At 41.2% G+C, this 14,758-nt stretch overlaps 1 protein-coding gene across 4 annotated transcripts in view; it reads left to right on the top strand.

Moving 5' to 3' along the window:
• The window catches only part of LOC140479149 (histone deacetylase complex subunit SAP130-like), a 56,165-nt gene that overhangs the window by 17,379 nt on the left and 24,028 nt on the right, over window positions 1-14,758 (top strand). For all 4 annotated transcript variants that reach the window (XM_072573109.1, XM_072573111.1, XM_072573108.1 and 1 more), the window contains exons 7-13: window positions 913-1,037; window positions 2,932-3,079; window positions 4,052-4,142; window positions 7,537-7,641; window positions 9,011-9,152; window positions 9,960-10,087; window positions 12,692-13,000. In XM_072573109.1, the coding sequence (XP_072429210.1) occupies window positions 913-1,037; window positions 2,932-3,079; window positions 4,052-4,142; window positions 7,537-7,641; window positions 9,011-9,152; window positions 9,960-10,087; window positions 12,692-13,000 (1,048 nt within the window). The remainder of the gene's footprint in view (window positions 1-912; window positions 1,038-2,931; window positions 3,080-4,051; window positions 4,143-7,536; window positions 7,642-9,010; window positions 9,153-9,959; window positions 10,088-12,691; window positions 13,001-14,758) is intronic.

The raw sequence follows: 14,758 nt of genomic DNA, 5'->3' as shown, positions 1-14,758 counted from the left end.
AACTCTCTTAACCTCTCTGGTTGACCATTCCTGAGCTTGGGATTTCTGCCCTGTGGTAGGCTGATCGTCAAGAATGTTTTTTCACCTCCTGTTTAGGTCCACCTCATCATGTCCACTGCTGTGAACCGTTCTCTACATCTTACGCCTTCATCAGGTGCAAGGCAGATTCATGTAGTGTTCTCATTCTTTGGGTTCCCAACTGTGTTCTGCACAGCCTTCAACCCATCCTCACCCATATCCTCCAGCATCAAGTTCCACATGATTCCTTGCATTGTCCGTTCTGAATTTGACTGGTATCCTGTGGTACAGTTGTTGGAGTTGGCAAGCCCTTGAACTTCACTAGGATGCTCCCAAGTAAAATGTGTTTACCTTGATTTATTTATTCATGGTGTTGCAGCATCTCACCACTCCTCCTTTTCTACCTTTTCTAGTGCAACCTGAGATAAGATGATCTTCATCCTGCATTGCTCTAACTCTTTTTAGAGGGTGATGAGCATTGAATATGTCGAAGGCCATGTCACGTTGTGTAGATTGGACAGCAGCTGTTGAGGACTCTATCACCTGAGCAGCTCCTGTTCCATCAAACTGAAAGAATACTCGTCTTCAATAGATGTTATGATCTGGAAAGCAATGTCTAAAAGGGTGGTGGAGCAGATTCAACAGTCTCTCTCAAAAGAGAGCTGTTTGTATACTTGCAAAGGAAAAACTTTCAGGGCTGTGTGGGGAGAGCTGAGAAGTGGCACTAAATGGATCAGTCTGTCAAAATGCTAACGTGGATGTGAATGGGTCTAATTGACCTCTGCTGTATGATTCTCTGATGAATTAGCATCCAGTGTGTCAGCTTGTGCTATTTGATATGCATGGCATTGCCTCACTGTTTTAAGTGTGTTAATTTTGAGTTTTGTTTTGCAGTCTCGCCCTCCTTCAACCACCTCTACAGCAATTCCTCCAGCAGTGGTAGCAACGGTATCTGCAACACGAGCCCAGTCTCCGGTCATTACAACAGCAGCAGCTCATGGGACAGATGTGGCACACAGGTAATTTCGGGAAATTAGAGAGCCAAGGAAAAGTTTCTTATGTAACAGCCCTGCATGACTGAAGTTGGGCTTATCTTTTAAGGTGCCTGTTCTTTGCAGTCAACGTATTGCCCATGTAATATGTAGCAATTAATGTTTTAGTGCTTTTTTTTTAAAGAAACTGGAATTCAGCTGTTTGAGATGCTATCAGAAGGTGACAGCTATTGATGTTGGAGTCTGTCCAAAACTTTGAGTCCCACAAGAGAAATGAATCAGGGAACACTGCCTGAGACTTGGTCCATCTCTCAGGTTGTTGTCAATTGTTTAGAGTTGTGATGAATAGCATTGCTCCCTTAGTGGTCATGATTTTAAAAATTGGCCATTTGGTCTGTCTATTTATAATGCTGAGTATTGTACTTATATTTCCAATCAACCTGTTCAGATGTTACTTCACACCTCTAGCAGGTGAGACGTGAACCTGGGCCTCCAGGAGTAGGGACACTAAATGTCCCACAAGAATTGCATCTTGTAATGCCATTCTGAAAAATGCTATTCTCAGCTGATTCTGAATGAGGGAGATTTGGAGATATAGATAATTGTCTATATCTGAGGAATTAACTGTCATACCTATAACCAACGATTATCACTGGATATATTATAATACGTTGGGTAACCTTTAATACACAGTTACTGTTAGACCAGAATTGCAGTCTAATAAGTCTCTGGGCAGACCCTATTTAACGAATGCGTTCCATTCTGGCATTGGTGGGATTGCAACACATTGACCACAATGATACTGAGGCTGAAAAGGTTAATTTTAGGTTTCTGTAACATGGACTGCCCTGCATACCCTTGAAAATAAGAGATGGAGCGATGACCTAATTGAGGTGCTTGATTAAATTAAGGAGTTCGGGTAGATAGTGTTATGGATTTGACCAGACCCCCTCAAAATATTTTAAGAAGGTAGCCTAGACCCTAACATTTTCTTATTTGCAAGATAGGCATGAAGTGCCATGTTCCAGCTGCAATACAATCAGTCAAACTACTTGACGTTAAGCAAAACACAATTTATTTACACACTATAGTTAAAATATTTAGGAAAAGAATGAGGAATTTAGAGTAAGAAGTATTGGAAAACTTAACTGCATTGTAGATATAGCAACTATAAACTAGTATAGTAACACCCCATAAATACACCCCTTGGTAAAAAGGAAAAATCAGATGCAGATTCTCACATGCACTTCTCCCATCCAGGAGGGAAAAAAAATCAAGAGAAAGTAGCAGCCACGAGACAGTCACTGAAGCTTCCAACCCTTTTGAGATCCCAAATGCTGCTTCTACTACTGAAATAAACAAAATCCAGGAATCTGGATCTGAGAGAGCTGGCCACATCCAATCAGGCTGTTTCTTTTAAAAAAAACACTAAAGGCCTCCCAAGCTATTTACTCAAGAAGTCTTTAGTAGTCAGTTTGATAACTCTGCTTTACAATCCCTCTTCAAAAACAAAACCAGGACAAAGTAACAGTGATAGCATCATCACAAAAGAAAATGTTCCCTCTGCAGGGGAAATCTTGAGCAAGGGGGCATAACCTTAAGATTAGAGCAAGGTTGGTCAGGGATGTTGTCAAGAAGCACACCTTCACAAAATGCAGAAACATAATCTTCGATTGGAGTTGGGAGTCAATTGACGATGTCAAAACAAACTGGATTTTCCTTCCTTAAGAGTTACATAATTAAGACGTTGTAAGTGAAGTTGAGATACAGATCGATTGCAAGCGAATTGAAAGTGGCTCAGCTGTTCAAGGCTGGTCCACCAATCTCCTGCTCCTATGATTATGCTCCAAACATGATTATCTGTCACTCGATATTCAAATTGCGATCTCTTGTCTGATTTTGTTACTTTCCTCCTCTGCAGTCGGCCAGCACTGACCATCCAACCTCACCCATCTGCTGCAACAATTAGCATCCAGCGCACACAGCAATCCAGGGATACAACAGCTCGAATTACATTACCTTCCCACCCTGCAGTGGCTGCCCAGAAACCACAGCTCCACATTACACAGGTAAAGGATCCAGTACTCCTCCCCTTCCCTCCCATATGGGTTTGCTGCACCAAGAGTTACCAGGGACATTCCCAACACCCATCCAATACCCTTTGAGAATCTTCCACTTTGATCCAAGTTTTAAGTATTATTTCAGAAATGGCATGTTTCTGTAGCATGGTCAATTATTGCTTTAGAATCAACTCGTATAATTTAACTGGAGTGTGAGGGTCAGTTGACTTTCTTGTTCCTGCCCCATTAGGTCACTAACTTTGCACTATGTTCTTGTTTGCAAGTCAGGTGATTGCAAATTAAGTATCTTCAAGTTGGTTCAGAAGTGGAAGATGTTATGCATTTCAGACAAATTTTTTGAGACCCTTGTGCATCTAGTAATGTCTGCACAAAGTACTGACTGCTTTGCTGAAGCAAATCTCCAATGTCTTTGTAATTGGGGGCATTTGTCAGGCTGTAATGAACAAACAAGTAGGACTCATTGGATTGATGGACAAAACAGCCACCTTCAGTGAATGTGATTTTTGACAAATTCTTACACAGGGAAACTCTTGTATGTGTTTATTTGCAGGATAGTTTCTGCAGCAACATAGCCATTGGTGGTTCTTAAGCTATCATAACTTTTATTCCATTGAAAAAGCATTTTTTAAACAGATTAGCAACACTGGAAAGCATTGAGTGTGTTCAGAACTGATGTGCTTCAGCAGCACTGGTCGTAGCCAGTGAATAATGCCAACAACAGCATACTATTTTACCATCATGGCAGAGCTACTTGTGTTCTCAAGCTGACCGCTGTCAGCTATTCGTAATGCAAGGTCTAGTTGAGCTGGCTTGACATTTTTGTTTTGTAGCGTGTTATATTTTGTGCTTATATCAAAATAGCTTTGTTCCTGTTGTTCGTCGGCTATTGGAAATAGAGTTGAAACCAGAGCTTGTAATGTTGTCAGCCTCAAGACCAACAAACCAGTTCTCTTTCAACAGAAAACAATGTTCAGTACCGGGACGCCAGTTGCTGCTGCCACTGTGGCACCCATACTCTCCACAAATTCAATCCCCTCTACTACAAGTCAGGGTGAGTACCTGGTTTCTGAAAAACAACGCTATTGTACATTTGCTCTAGAGATTTCATCATAGACTGACTGACTGTTGACTGCTCTTTAAATTAAGATTACTCTGATAAGAGCAGAGAGAGAGAGAAGCATACTTGACCTCAACGAGAGTCACGGTATAGGTCTGTTTAAAAATAAAATCATGTATTGAGACTTCTGGGTACAGTTGCTGCATTTCAATTCAAATTTGGGTTCACATTGTTTAATCATCACAAGCCTAAAAGCAAAGCATCTCTAGGCACATTTTAAAACATCACCTCCTTGGGTGAGTTAAGTAAACAATAAAAGTACGGCCACGTGCTGATACCTTCAATATAGAAATTTTCTGGAGATAGAATTCCTTTTCTCAATTGTACAGTAACCCTCAATAAGGTTTCCTCCATATCACAGTACTGAATCCATGCTATCAAAGTCACAAATGACATCTTATGTGACTGCGATAAAGATAAACCATCTTTCTCATCCTCGATGTGTCAGCCTTTGATGCATTATCCTCTTCCAATGCCTTTCCACTGCCATCCACCTGTGTGAGCCTGTACTCCCTTGGCTCTGTCCCCATTCAGCTAATTGTTTACCAAAAATTCTCACTGTGGTGTTCCTTCCTGGTCCTGCACAATTAACCTCTGGTGTCATCTCAAGGTCTGTCTTTAGCTCCTTTCTGTTTACCAGCTATGTTCTCTAAGTGGCATCATTTGAATCTTAAAGACTGTTTTCGTATTCTATTGCATTACCACTCTACCATAATTATCAGTTTGCTGGTCATGCATTCATTACTGGATGAACAGAATTTCTTCCAGTAAAATATTGGAAAGAATACGTCCATTGTTTTCAGACCCAGTCCAAACTCTATTCCATTTGCCACCAATTCTGTTCTTTCTGGCATCTGTCTCCACCTTCTTAACCCTGAGATAAGCAATTTTGAATAGTATGTTTGCTTGCTGAACTGGTAGATTTGTTCTCAGGCATTTCATCACCACACTAGGTAACATTATCAGTGAGTTTTTGGTGAAGAGATGGTGTTCGGTCCTGCTTTCTATTCGTTAAGACGGGTGATCTCATTTCCAGTTCTTTTTCTCAACGATTGGTAAATGGGGTCCAAATCAATGTGTTTATTGATGGAGTTCTGGTTTGAATGCCAGCCTCTAGGAATTCCTGTGTGTATTTCTGTTTAGCCTGTCCTAGGATGGATGTGTTGTCCCAGTCGAAGTGATGTCCTCCTTCACCTGTGTGTAAGGGTATTAGTGATAGCTGGTTATGTCTTTTGGTGGCTAGTTTTCTGCCTGTCTGTCCAATGTAGTGTTTGTTGCAACAGGCAGAAAACTAGCCACCAAAAGACATGACCAGCTATCACTAGTATCCTTACACACAGACGATGAAGGACACCACTTCGACTGGGACAACACATCCATCCCAGTACAGGCTAAACAGAGACACGCATGGGAATTCCTAGAGGCTGTCCTTTACAAAGCTGGACATGAGCCATGCCTACCTGCAATTGTGACTGGATGAGGAGTGCCAGAAATACCCAAACTTCATACTCATGAGGTATTTATATCAATATACAAGACTGTCATTTGGATTATCATCAGCCTGCACCCTTTTCCACAAGACCATGGAGAACATTTTATAAGAGCTACCGCAGGCTGCCATTTATCTGGATGACATTCTAATGATGGGAAAGACCAATAAAGAGCACTTGGAGAATTTGGACATAGTGTTTAAATGTTTTGGCAAGGCGGGTGTATGCCTTAGAAGGGTTACACCGTTGGGGAAGAAAAGGTATCTCCACAGTTCAAGGGACTGACTCCGAGCTGGCTGGCCACAGCCAGTGTACTGTGCACAAGTAAATAAAAGGTGACTTGGTGATGGGATACTGGTCCTTGATGCATTTATTTCAGGAATGTAAACAAGTAGCCATATCATTGGACAGATTGATTTGGCATTTGAGACGTGGCTGAGAGAGAATCTAACAGTGTGGAAGCAGGCCATTTGACTCATCGAGTCCATACCGACTTCTTTGAAGAGCATCCTACCCAGACCTACCGCTGCAATCCTGCATTTTCCATGACTGACCCACCTAGCTTGGGCACTATAGGCAACTTAGCACAGCCAGTCCACCTAACCTGCACATCTTTGGACTGTGTGGGGAAACTGGAGTGACCAGAGGAAACCCACACAGGCACAGCATGTGCAAGCTTCATGAAGTCACCTATGGGTGGAATCGAACCTGGGTTTCTGGTGCAGTGAAGCAGCATGGCTAACCAGTGAGCCACCGTGCCGCCCTTGAGATTGTGTTGTTTTCCAGTATAATGGTAACGCTCTCAGTATAGTGGTAATGTCCCGACCTCTGAGCCAAGAGGTTTGGGTTCAAGTCCCACCTCCAGAAATATGTGATGATAACTCCAACTTAGAAAATAGCTCCAGTGTAATGGTCATTATTTGAATCCAGGCTTGATAGATTTTTGAGTGATGAGTGTTCAATTGGTTCATTTTGGTAAAGGAGGAAATTGAGGCCAGCATGGTCCGTTGCCAATGATTAGGGTTGCAATCTTACTATTCTGAAGCTAAACATTAAATTGTTATTCAAGTTGTGTGGCTGTGGTTCTTATTTGTATTCCATGTTTAGTGCAGCAATTTCAAAGCTTCAGATGGTAAAGCTATATTTAAACTAGTCACTAAAATGCTCTTCCTGCCCTTGTCAAGTCACAACACATGTATAATGCTCCAGCATACCAGTAGATGGGAAAGACTGGAATCCCAGTAAAGGACTAACTTACATAGTAATTGACTTACTCGTATCAAAAATGGCCGATGTGTGATATTGTTTCCAGCACTTAGTCTATTTTTGCTGCATATCAGTGTTGGATATTTTAGCATTAATCCTTTTTCGAAAGTAGGCTGAACATGGTTGTGAAAAGGAAGTGCCAACATTCATACTTCTGGTCTTGGTCTTTTGTGCAGCACAGTTCAATGACTAGAATGATGCTTGATTTTTAGCAGTATCTGTTGCTTCAATTGCCTTTGCACTGTGGAAAGTTTTAGGCTTCCTACTCTGTAACCGAGAAAGCAAAATTTGTGAGAATTTATCGTGAAACAAATAGAAGAAAATCAAAACCTGAACCATTAGTATATTTTAAAACAGGTCTTTTAAATGGTGTTTTGTTTCCAGTTAAACAATAAGACTAGGAAGTTGGATAAAAAACATTTTTTCCCTCATTTTGTTGTGTTTCTATATCTCCAACTTAATCTATATGTTGTCATCTGAGAGCTTGCCTTCCTTAGGAAAGAGATATCATTGGCTGTCTGTCCACTTTACTGATATTTTCACTGTTCACAATCCCACTTTTACTTTTACAGGTGCAGTTTCCCATGCTCAAGTGACCAGCAGTACAATTGTTAACATGACAATGGCCTCTCACACACCACATGCTCCCGTGGTCACCACTTCTACTATTCCTGTCGGTGAGTCAACATCACTGAACCCCAAACTCATATTTGAAAGGAATTTGATTCAACCCAAGCCTGGGCTGGTGTTAGGAGATTGGAAGTGTTCACATGCAAGCTTCAGGTTTCTGTTCTGGCTGATAGCAGCCTCCAGAGACTGGTGGGATAATGTATTGAATGACAATGTCAAACTTAGCATTTGGCGGACTTTATTAGAACGGCCCTTCCTATATAAGTGTACTGGTGACCCGACAATGCGATAAAAGTATAGATGGATAGAAAAAAAACTGCTTCACTTCTCAGTTTACAAGGTATAGAAACAGAAAAGTTATGATGCAGAAGGATGCCATTTGGCCACTCTGTCTGTGCTGACTGAAAACAAAAATGCAATATGTTCCACCTTTCAGCTCTTGGTCTGTACCTCTGTAAATTGTGGCACATCTTTTAAATTGAAGGCTTATTATTATTTTAGACGCCATAATTAAATCTCTCGTCAGCCTTTCTTCCAAGGAAGACAATTCCAAACTAGCCAATCTGTTTTCACGGCTGAAATTTTCCATTCCTGGCAACACTCCTATAAATTCCTTCCCTAGGGGCATGTGGATCACACCACAGCCGGTGGATTGCAGCGGTTCAAGAAGGCAGCTCACTACCACCACCTCAATGGCAACTAGGAACAGGCATAAATGTTGGCCAGTCAGTGATGCCCACATCCCACTAATGTATTAACAAAAATCTCCTTTATTCCTTTCTAGTACAATCACGTTTAGATTAGATTAGATTAGATTAGATTAGATTAGATTAGATTAGATTACTTACTGTGTGGAAACAGGCCCTTCGGCCCAACAAGTCCACACTGCCCCGCCGAAGCATAACCCACCCATACCCCTACATCTACATCTACCCCTTACCTAACACTACGGACAACTTAGCATGGCCAATTCACCTGACCTGCACATCTTTGGACTGTGGGAGGAAACCGGAGCACCTGGAGGAAACCCATACAGACACAGGGAGAACGTGCAAACTCCACACAGTCAGTCGCCTGAGGCGGGATATGAACCCGGGTCTCCGGCGCTGTGAGGCAGCAGTGCTAACCACTGTGCCACCGTGCCGCCCATGTTGTAATGTGGTGACCTGAATTGTGCACTGTATACTGCAATAGTGCACTGAAATAAGAATGATCCATTTTTGAGATGCTTAGAGATGGAATCTTGCTACTTTCTAATCTTGCACCAGGGTTTGATTTTATCGGTAGGGTGTATGTAAATTCATCTGCTCGTCCACAACAACTTTGGGAAAGTTACAGTAACCCTGGAAATCTGGCATAGGCAAAAAGGACTACAATCTTCACCACTGACATATGCTATTTTGTCTTGGGTTGCAGCGAAAGTTGTTCCTCAACCAATAACCCACACGTCCCCACGGATCCAGCCTGACTATACAACAGAAAGAGGAAACCTGATCCCCATCCCTGGTCACAGGGCCTCGCCTAACCCTGTTACCATGGAAACACGAACTGAGAACAGGTAAGTTGTCAGGCAGAGCTACGGTCTCCAGTGTTTGATTCGATAGGCTGGAAGCCCAAGGGAAGATTTTTGAAGGTGTCCAGATATAATGTAGTTGATTTATGTCAAGATTTTCCCCTTGTACCTCTGCCATTCCCATCCTTCTGAGGGTGCTGACTTATTTTTGTCCGTAGCTACAGGCATGCCTTGTGATACTTGAGTGGCCCTAAACTGTAGCATGAAGGGGGTAATGTCTGTCATGATGTCTCCCTTTTCTCTCTCTCCACGCAACCTCTGTTTCTCCTCTCTTTCCTACTCCATGCTCCAAATTTAGGATTGATTAGGATGCGATTGTCTCTCCAGTGCTTTGCACAATTTAAGGAACCTGATCAAAGAACATAATCCATTTGTGTTCACAGATTGGCAGTTTGACCTCTATTTTCTAATCAACCTGTTCAGACCTGGAAGGACTTGAACCCAGGTCTTTCGGGTCCAAGGGTAGGGACACCACAATTGTGCCATAAGCTGCCCCTGAATGTTTCTTTTAACATCTATTTTTCTAATACATTTATTCGGTGATATTATTACATCCATCTGGAGCAGATGGACTTGAACCTTAGTCTCTTAGTCCAGAGGTAGGGGATTGTACCAGTTTGACAAGGTGACCAATTCAATTTGAAGCATTTGAATGTACTGAAACCTAAGTAAACCTGTAGAGGTTCGTTCTAAATTGAAATGGTCTAGTCCCAGATCAGTTTGTGAAACCTTTTGGAATTGCTACTAATTAAGATCAACTTACTATTGTAATTTGTTTTCCTTGCCATCCAGACAAGTATCTATGCAGTTCCAGTATTATCTGCCAGCTTACCCACCATCGGCTGCCATTCCTGGCTACTCAACACTGGCACATACCTTTCCTATAAGCAGTACAGTGTCTACAATACGCCAGTACCCAGGTATGGATCTATTGCATTAATTTATTTGTGTATTTTTACAGTAGCCAGGATGGGAATGAATATGGAACAATGAGCTGTCAGAGGTGTTCTAGGGAGTGTTGAAAGCTCAAATAATAAATATTGGAAGTACCCAGTAGGTCAGACAACTGGGGAGAATGAAACAGTGTTAATGTTTCAGATTGCTGACTGGCTTTGAAATGTTTTTGCTGTGCAATGTAAACTCTTTCTCTTTCCAAATGTGTGCCCTTGAGCTGTTAGTTTTAATTGGTTCTGCTGACATGTAAGAAATTGGATGTCCCAGGAGATTTTTTTTCTGTCTTGCAGGCAGGTTGTGACAATCTAATCATACTCTGTAAATGCTGCAATTTAAGCAATAACCTAATCTCACTCTGTTTTAAGGAATAACCTATTCACGCATTGTTTCTGGAAATAATCTAATCACTTTACATTGATTTTGGGTGGCATGTGACAATGGGGGAGTGTCAGCGGGTTGTATCGTGCATGCATGACTGACTGTGATGTAAAACCCTGTATAAAAGGAGGGTGGTTCTCTTGTTTGGGGAGCCTTGCTTGGCACACTGTGCAAACATTGCGAAGAGTGTTAAGTGATCCTCCAGAAGTTTGTACTTGCTGAAATAAATCCTGGCTGTTCACAGATGTTGGCGTATTGCAGTAGTATCAAGTGTGTATCAATCTCAAGAAGGGAGCCTAACACCCTGATCTACTTAACATTGCCAGGATTAACTGTCTACATTTCAGACTTCTAGCCTGCTTTTTATATAATTCATTAAGGTTGAGTTTCTTGGCTGAATAAACTTAAATTTCTGAGGGTCTGTCATTTGATTTTAACTCCTATTTTGTCAGCAGCTTCCTTGAATTCTGCTTCTAAGTCAGTCTGCTTGAAATCATACAGTATTGAGCTCCCAAAGATACATATATGCACTTAAAAACATGATAGCACCTTACTGGATTTTAAATCTTGCAATGCCTTTCAGAAAGAATCCGGCTTAATTGAAAACATGCATTTTGGCTGACCTAATTTCCTGCACTAAATTTCACCACAGGTTTAATGACTAATCAACAATTAGTATTCATGTGATTATTAATTGCACAATAATTAGCTTGAACATTTAACACCAAATGTTATGAAGGTATGTGCCTGTGATCTTTGCATTATTCCCATTGAAGTTAAATTAAATGTCTCATTTTAAATGTCATGAAACAACCTTGTAATTTTCTCTTTAGTTTAATGTTAAAAAGCTGCTTGATGTGTTTCATGCTGTTGTCAAAAATTCCAACAGTGAGTCAGTGTGGATATTAAGTTGAAATTTAGATAAGATCGCTTTGACATTTGATGTTACACTTAGTGACAAGTTGTGCTGTCCTTATTGTTAATGGAAATTCTGTTACTTAATTCAGTGCATCTCCTGGAGAGAGATTTTTAGACTAGGCTGGGCTCCATAATCACAGATGTTCTTGCATCTTCAGTAAATGCGTAAAACTTAATTTCTGCAGTTCCAAAAGTGTATTTTGTGTGTGTATGTAAATAGCATGTTAAATAGACTTTCCTGTTGATTTTTAAACCACACTTTTTTTTTAACTTAATCAATTTTTTTTAAATGAAGTACCGCTGTTATATGAACCCAGGCTCCAAAGTGCAGACTGCATCCTGGTGAAACTCAACGGGAACTGACAACTCTCCAGTACCTTTTACAAGTGGCTGATAATCTTGTCAAGCTGACTATCCCTAGATTTTATTTTCTCTGACTGGGCAAGCTTGTCTGATCCAGCTGGATATCTGGAGAGTGATCAGGAAATTATTTTCTTGTTTCTCTTTTCACCCAGCTTACAGACCTCTTTCCATTGGGTTCTGAGGTCAGTTGAAGGTATTTGTCCACTCTTGCGATTAATCCTTCACCAGATGTAGTGATATTAAAACTGAGACTACCTGTGTCTTTGACTTGTGCTACACTAGATATTGCTGTTATTCAGAGGCATCCGAATAAAAATAAAAATTGCTGGAAAAGCTCAGATCAGTCCGTATCTGTTTAGAGAGTAATAGTTAATGTTTTTAGTCTCTTTAGAACAGTTTGAGATTAGTTAAGGCCAGTGACTGAGCTATTTGATTTTATGATTTCCACTTAACTACATCAGTTTCAGGTTAGAGGGGAAAGAATAAAAGGAAGCCTGAGGGGCAACATTTTTTTAAGAGGGTAGTATGCAGACGTGGTTGAGGTGGATACATTAACAACATTTAAAAGGCATTTGGGCAAATACGTGGAAAGGAAAGATTTAGAAGGATCTGGGCTAAGTGCAGGGAAATGGGGTTAGCGTTAATGGACATTTTGGTCGGCATGGATCAGTTTGGGCCTGTCTCTATGCTATGGAACTCTATGACTTAATATTTGCTTTTAAAAGACTAATTTGCAGGGCAATGGAGAAAGGGCTTGGTGTGTGACTGAATTGGAAAGTTGTTTCCAAGAATGGGCAACATGGGCTGAATGGTCTCCTTCGGTCTTGAAAGGTTCTAAAATGTCTTTGTAAACCACGAACCTCCTGAATAAGTTTATATTTTTAAAGAATGATTTCCATTCTTTGTCTCAGTTTCAGCACAAACACCGAGTTCCGTTTCTGCAGCAGCCATTGCAGCTCAGGCGGGTGTGGGTGTGGCCTCCACTGTCCATCTGAACCCCATGCAGCTGATGACAGTTGACACCACCCATGCACGTCACATTCAGGGGCTTCAGCCTGCGTCAATTGGTGCCCAGGGCCTTCAGCCTACTTCAATTGGTCCCCAAGGGATTCAGCCAGCTCCACTTGGGACACAGGGGATTCAGTCAACATCTATCAGCACTCAAGCTATGCAACCTGCATCGCTTGGCCCTCAACAGACCACTGAGAACAAACCACCAGGTAAAGGGAAAGCTGCATTTTGAATAATTAATGGATTTAACATACCGCTGCACAGTGCATAGAAACAGTTGCTAGTAGGCGATACATCCTGAATGTATCTTAAATAAGTGAAGCGATTGTGGCCAAATTTTGATGTTTTTGCTGTATCTTGATAATTTTAACATTGGCAGCAAGATAGACTTGCATGTTCACATAAGTAAATGATTTGAATTGTTTGAAAAAGCGATTAACAGTTATGTTTCACCTTTACCTTCTAAACGGAGGCAAAGTATAAAAGCGAGAAAATCATGGTGAACTTTTATAAGTTTCTGGTTCGGCCTCAGCACTATCATTGTGTTCAATTTTGGTAGCACACTTCAGGGAGAATGTGAAGTCCTTGAAGGTGCTGCTGAGAAGATTTATTAGAATGGTACCGGGGATAAGAAACTTCACTTACTTAGCAGATTGTTCTCCTTGGAGCAGAGAAGTGTGTGTGGAAATGGTCAAGGATTTGATTAAAGTAAGCATGGAGAATTCTTGGTGGGAAGATCAGTAACCAGAGGGGAAAGATTGAACATAATTGCTAAGACAATTAGTAGGGTAGTTTGAATTTTGTTTTTAAACATATTGAATTGATATTTAGGATTCACTGTTTGAAAGGGCAGTGAAAGTAGAGGTTGGAGTTACTTTCAGAAGAAAATTGAAGTAAAGTTTGTTGCGGTGTGGGGAAAGGGCAGAGGAGTGTGGCTGCTTTTGACTTTGCTCCTTAAGACCTATCTTTTTGACCAAATGTTTGGGTAGCCGTCCTACTGTTGTTCACTTGTTAAAATGTATCTATTAATGTTCCTATGCTGGGATGCTGTTTTATGTTACAAGATGCCTTACAGATATGAGTTGTTGGCCTTTTCAGGAAGTACACATAGTTTGCAAATGGGTGTTTCTATGCTGTGCAACTCCAACTCCTGTGGATTATTTATCAGAGGGTTAGATGGGGTGGACAGTGAGAGCATTTTTCCTCTGCGATGACTTTAAATTGAGGGGTGATCGATATAGAACAGATGGCAAGAGGTGGTTTTTTTGACTTAGAGAGTAGTAGGGGCTTGGAACACACTGCCTGCAACAGCAGTAGACTCACCAGCTTTAAGGGCATTTAAATGGTCATTGGATAGGCATATGAGGAGAATGGAATGGTGTAGGTTAGATAGGCTTCAGATTGGTTTCACAGGTCGGCGCAACATCGAGAGCCGAAGGGCTTGTGCTGCGCTGTAATGTTCTGTGTTCTAAAGGTTCTGTACCTTATTTGGCCTAGGAATTTGAGCTTAGCCCTAGTCGTCTGGAGGCATATTGTAGCTCATTTGTGTGTTCCTAATACTTTTAATTATAGGGAAGGATTAATAAATTTTGTGTTGTCTAGCAGAACCTGTGTTACTGCTCTGATAGCCCAGAGGTGAAAATTGCATTGACGCAGTGACTTTAATGTTGTAAAATGTCCCATTTGCCAGGAGAGACTTGTCAGACAAAATTGACATTGACTGTGGAAAGGAGGCATTGGGGGCTGGTGACTATTTCCTTGAGCAGAGATATGAGTAATAGGAGATCTTGAAGGAGAAAAAGAGACAAAGGTGGAAAGGTTAAGGAAGGAAATTGTTGAACTTGCAACCCATAACAGCTCAGGTCCTGCGAATAAATGGTGATGCCACGATAATCTGGATGGGCAAGCAGCCAGGGCTGGAGAGGTTACACAAAACGGGAAATACGGGACCATAAAAGGATAGAAAA

The sequence above is a fragment of the Chiloscyllium punctatum genome, chromosome 6 (genome assembly GCF_047496795.1).
Source record: "Chiloscyllium punctatum isolate Juve2018m chromosome 6, sChiPun1.3, whole genome shotgun sequence".
NCBI classification, from domain to species: Eukaryota; Metazoa; Chordata; class Chondrichthyes; order Orectolobiformes; family Hemiscylliidae; genus Chiloscyllium; species Chiloscyllium punctatum.
This window is presented reverse-complemented; position numbering and strand designations above follow the sequence as displayed.